The 6,052-nt window shown below is 33.4% G+C and overlaps 1 protein-coding gene across 1 annotated transcript; it reads left to right on the plus strand.

Annotated features, from left to right (window-relative positions):
* The first annotated feature begins 370 nt into the window (after positions 1 to 370).
* On the plus strand, positions 371 to 5,688 carry LOC128557414 (C-type lectin mannose-binding isoform-like). The gene is made up of 5 exons (XM_053544783.1): positions 371 to 422; positions 666 to 713; positions 1,544 to 1,726; positions 5,049 to 5,161; positions 5,596 to 5,688. Exons 1-5 carry the CDS (start codon positions 371 to 373, stop codon positions 5,686 to 5,688), a joined length of 489 nt encoding a protein of 162 aa, XP_053400758.1.
* Positions 5,689 to 6,052: the final 364 nt, after the last annotated feature.

Here is a 6,052-nt window from a genome sequence, read left to right on the forward strand (position 1 = left end):
GCTTTAATATCAATTTCACTAAAACATCAAGGTTAAATTCCAAATGAGACTGACCATCAATACCGAATAGTCACTTTAATTTAGATATTAACATAAAATTTAGTTTTAAACATGTAGTTTATATATAAATGACAAATAAAGTTTCATTATCAAACTAAGCTGATATTGAAAATGTTTTCTGAACATAGGGCCTGATCCAAGACATGAAACGTTAATCTGTTTAATAAAGAAAAATATGTCGCTATTTTTTACCATTAATAATTTAAAAAATATTATTAATCGTATTATATAACTCAAAACATGTTTTCCTTTATAATTCAAGGCTCAATCATAAATGAAATAGAAAAGAAAGGCTTCGAGTAAGGGCATCATGTGGTGTTCATTGGTTCTGTTTGGAGTTATAATCGGGACCGTTTGTACTGGTAAGTGCTATATATATATATGTTTGGAGTTATAATTGGGACCGTTTGTACAGGTAAGTGCTATATATATATATATATATATATATATATATATATATATATATATATATATATGATCCAAGGTGACAATGGCTGATGAAAATACTGGGAATAATAAATGTTTTCTGTTACGGTCCGAATCCGGTCTACTCAAAATTTATGCAACTTGAATTTTAATTCATCGAGTTTATAAATTTATTTCAGCTGACAGTATTAACACGCTGTTTCTCCATGATTTACCTGATGTAGGACGTACAGACAGACGAAACTATTCTCCTTTTAAAGCTAGTGTCTCTAAGGCCATTGAATAAAAATCCATAACTTCTCGTAATTTTTGCGGGTGTAGTTGCTGGAGATGTTGGAGTTTACTACATTCTGTCTTTGATTTTCTAAAATGATTATTTTTGTCTTGTTTATGTTTGTACGAATTATTTTAGGTGCAATACAAGTTGTTTCGCGGTCGAATTTTAATCGACCAGAAATTTGTAGAAATCGCTAGGGCAAATGCATGGACGATTTACCAACAGCAATGGCGGAGACCTTGAGTTCAAGCAATTCTAAACATATTTCCTGCAAATCCAGCATCGCATGATATATAATGGCCAGTATATGTATATATCAATAAGCCGACCTGCTTAAGAGCATATGAAAGAATTGAGCGTTATGTTTTTATCCCTTTTCTTCATGAGAGATGTGAATAATACGAGAGTTCTCGAGACTGTAAATGTTTCATTCTGTACCAGAAAGCTTATACATTTTTGTATTATCTCGCTAGTTCTTGTAAAATGCACTAATGGAAGTTTTGTTGATGCGAGTTATGGGATCATTGATTTCAACTCATTTAGTATTTGAAGATTGAATACTGCTTAAGCCGGTGCTAGGGGGCGTGGGCAGTGTTGCATTTTCCATTACTGCTCATGAACAGACTCAATCAAACCGAGTCTGCAGTTTTCACTGTTTGCCTTGTTTTCGGTGCTTCCGAGGGATCTACTTTTCAGATTTTATTTATGATTAATTACCAACAAGAGCATGAGAAATTAACCTTTTATTTAAAATATAGCTTATTTGTATTATGTATTCAGGTGCAATTTGTCCACCTTGGTATTCTTCTAATAACGGACGATGTTATCGATACTTCTCTACAAAACGTTCCTGGAACAATGCAAGAGCTTATTGCAGGTCAATGAACAGTGGGGACTTGCTTAGTATCCATACATATTCTCTGAAATATAATGTATGGAGACACACTGAGCAGACTGAAGACGGTAAGCTAGACCAAATTGTACGTTCTAAATAATTTTTGCATGATTATTATTCTAATATCTATATGATACCCGAGAGTATTGGTAGTATGTCCAAACCCTGTATGTTAGTCCATCTCACACACCAATCTTATCCTGTATTTGTAAAAGGTATAGATATTTTACTATTTAGGTACAGAAATAGAAACCAAAATGGAGATTATTCACGTCTGTGTCAAATAGTCACTGGGACCTTCTGAATGAAACATGTTATCTCGGAAAATGTGTGTTGTATGATAATGAGAGACCTTTTTTAAGATTTCATTCATATTTTTGTATTTAAATAGTGTAAAATAAGCTTCCTGCCGATTTCCATACTGTTAGTTAAAAACAACTTCTTTAGTTATATAAATATTGGTGGACAGGTTATTTGTACGCACTTACTATATAAATGAATCGTACTAATAAACCTGGATAATATGGCAGTTGACCTGAATACAATCGACACTGTTTATTGTCCAATACAGGTAAATCCAATAATTGCTTTGCAATAGATCTATGACGGATTATCTTTAAACACCCCTGGACTTATTGGACTCAACTGCCACATTATCTATGAATGGCATTACATCACGCTTTTTTGTTGTCAAGTAACTTCTACGTTTATGAACGAAACTTTCTATGAGTAATTATTCAGATTTCTCCGTACAAATATTCTCGATGAAAATGTTTAGTAAATTCAAATTCCAGAAAATGTAATCTTTGAAATATATGTTTACAAATGCCTGCGTAGTTTTAAACACAATGAATTGTTTTACTTTAATATGCCCGAGAAGCGCTTGCATTCTATATTTTTCTCAGTTACTTATTGTTAAGACTTTCATAAAGAGATCATCAGTCGTAATAAAGAAATTAACACAAGATTTTGAAAAGGCTATAATGCAGCTTGTTCAGTTCTTGGTATGAGATTATAGACATGGAGAAACTGAACAAAATACCTAACATGATCCGAGCCCAAAAACGTCCTTAAATACTTTTATTTGGCATTATTCATTATTCTTGCATAAAAACTATATTTTTCACTGGATCCGCCCATGTATTGACGGGAGAAAAATCGTGTGCAAACAAGGCAGTTCACGTGCTGTTAATACTTGATTTTTGGTTGCGGGTTTATCCCGCTACCAAAGTTAAGTGTATTTCTGACAATCATATAGCATCTTTATTTGATTCCAAATTACATCCAAAGGATGTTCATGTGCATCACAAAGTAGTCCCATTTCATGAACAATGCGGATGAATTATCAATGAACAAGCAGTTCTTATTCAACCTCTATCCATTCACACTGACCATTTAGATTATACTAGATCTATCAAAGATAAGATATTCCAGCCCATCGTTACATCACTGACTTCCAGCTGTCAATTTAGATTAGTTCATGTAAGGTCAGGCAGAGTTAATCTTAGACATTAGGCACATTTGTATTTGATTCTTATACATGTATATTTATAGATTGGCATTTAAACAGAAAATAAATCTAGCAAAACCCGCAACCATCAGACATCTCAAGGCTTTGATTATTTTTGAAATGCTTTCCCAGGGACGTATATGTATTTCTGCGCAGATTGACATCTGGTATCTGCGTCTAGTTTCTTTCATAAAAACCTCTTCTATAAGCATTAAAGATGCAATCTAAACCATAGAATGTTTTACTGTATCAGTACCTAACGCCCCCACAATGTTCGTACTCTTTTCTTACCTTGTTTACTCCCCTTTTAGAACTCTGCGTCAATTCAGATTTTGTAGACAACCGTGAATGTTAAAGAATCGCGTGTTTACCTGTGCGATTCTTTGTTTTTAGGAATCATATTTATGATTTTGGTAAGTATCAGTCAGTATGATTTTATCTAATTTCTCGAAGAATTTATATAACAGCTTGGAAGCTTGACACTACGTTCGTACTACGTTCATCCGTACTCCAACTGTGTCCGTACTCAATATAACTCGAATGTAAAGTTATTATTCTTGAAATTGTGATCGAGTCCACCAAAATGTGAAATGTTTTGAACAGTTATTGGTAATTTTATGTTTGTAATAACGAGAGATAAAAAAATCGCTAAAAAACCTTCAGGATGTGCTTTTGATAGTGTTGTTTATTTCTGGGCCCTGGATACGGATATTTAAAACATGTTTACCGTTTCCAAGAACAACAGGAATGGTTAATAAAAATGTACCGGAATCGTCAAGTCATCACATATGAAAACAATACATAAAGTCGCCGTGTAATGTTTTATGCAAGAATAGCGACAATATACGTTTGTTTTGTGTATTAACATCTGCACACAAAAAAAAAATCACACACAAAAAACGTGTATTATTCCCACACAATAGTTCAGTAAAGTAAATACAGTATCAAAAACACCACTTTACATGAATACTTCGAAAAGTTTATAAAATTAACGAATCTAAAAACATATTGTTCTTTTCCGTGCCATTAATTACATGTTCATTAATAATTGCTGCGGATCGAGGATCTGGGGATTCTATTTGTAAATTTTCCTTAACCAATTGCCTCGTATGATTTATCGTATTTCGTCGCACGCTTCATATTCTTAAAGACAGGAGAAGCTTAAAGTGATGCTTTTTCAATTTTCGGACATGTCTAATTGCCATAGTAACAATTTATATCAATACCTTCCTATTTAGGCTAACAGGCACGACAATTTTATACCCCTGGTGTAATAATTGTTCTTGGTGTCAGAAACCTACGAGGCATGAACGTTTGAACTGTCCGTCCGTTATTCCTGATTATTTATTCTGGAGATATGGCCCTTTTAAGAACCATTACCTCTATTACAACAATATCAGAACGTTTTGTACTGAATTCCTCCCACAGAATCTAGCTTATTCAAACGAAACCTGGTATACATCATAAAATTGAAGTGGACATGCGTGTATATGCAGGACATTCGTCCCCTTTCATTTTTTAGCCTATTGAAATATTACAACTACAGCAAAACATTGTGCACACAATTGTATAGTTTCCATCCAGTTGAAATAAAACATTATATGCATTATAAACATGAAGTGGACATGCGCATATCATCAAGATATTTATTTAATGTCTGATCAGTTTTCTGGAAAAAACAGCAATATTGTGGACTTTATTCACTATTTCATCAAGTACATTAGGTACAATGATGATTTCATTCTTGTTTCTTAAAAAAATGATAATCAAACATCAAAGCGGAAGAGAATAAATTCTTCAGGAAACGTGTTTGAATAATTTATGACATAAAAATAATTAAAAACTAATATGTTAATGGACTGAAATGTTATTTTATCTAGGAGAGTTATGGGTTGGGGCGTATAGCGGATACACATGGTTGGACGGAACAGGAATACCATGGGGCTGGTATTTAGAGGGTGAACCGAATTCTGACAAGGAAAATTGTGTAGAGGTAGGTTAATAGATATAAACAAGAAGCAATGATTGTCTGGTTCAAAGTAACACAATATCGATTTGACTTGTCTGACATTTGAAATTACTTACGCATGTGATGTTTTTCTTTTTTTTTTTTGTTAATTCACCTTTAGTTAACTATTTCTATAAGAAATATTGTTTGTTTATTGTGCTCCCCAGGATGTTCTGCGTTCTGCAAAGTCTTAAAGAGCACGTATTGAATAAAGAACAGGAGATAATAATGTTTACACTCTTGCCGAAAGAGATTTTTGCCCACTCAATAATAGGGATTTTCCCACACATAAATAAATATATGAAAGAATGTGCTTCTGTTTAAAATGTAAGTCATTAGTCTTATCCAGCATTTCTACACTGACGACAATAATGAATTAAATTAATCACAACTCTGGAAATTGACACTGTTCTTCGCAGGTATGGGCTTCTGGAGGTAGCCGTGGAACAGGTCTTAATGACGAAGAGTGTAAATATGAACAGGAGTTTGCGTGTCAGGCCGACGGTCAGTAACAAAGTGTCTGTTATAAAAGTTAGCTTTATCAGAAATGGTGCGAAGTTAATTGGCTTTACATTTTAAAAATCATGTTTAAATGATCTCTCTAAGCATTTTATACAAAATAGTTGTATACTGTACCTTAAATTGGCTAATCATAACGATGGAGTGTGTGCTTGACCATGAGATCACTAAAATGCCGCTTCATAGAGATAACGTAACGCAAGAGGAGATTGTCTAGCGACAATAAAATGAAAATCAACAGCTTTAAACAAAATTGTTCTGGAAGAACAATATCTAGCATTTTGCATATCTCTGAATGACCTCAAAATGTGCGTTTATCGTTTGCATTTCTAGGATGTATCTGTACATAGCTGAAGA

This window comes from Mercenaria mercenaria, chromosome 5, assembly GCF_021730395.1.
Source record: "Mercenaria mercenaria strain notata chromosome 5, MADL_Memer_1, whole genome shotgun sequence".
In the NCBI taxonomy this organism is placed as follows: Eukaryota; Metazoa; Mollusca; class Bivalvia; order Venerida; family Veneridae; genus Mercenaria; species Mercenaria mercenaria.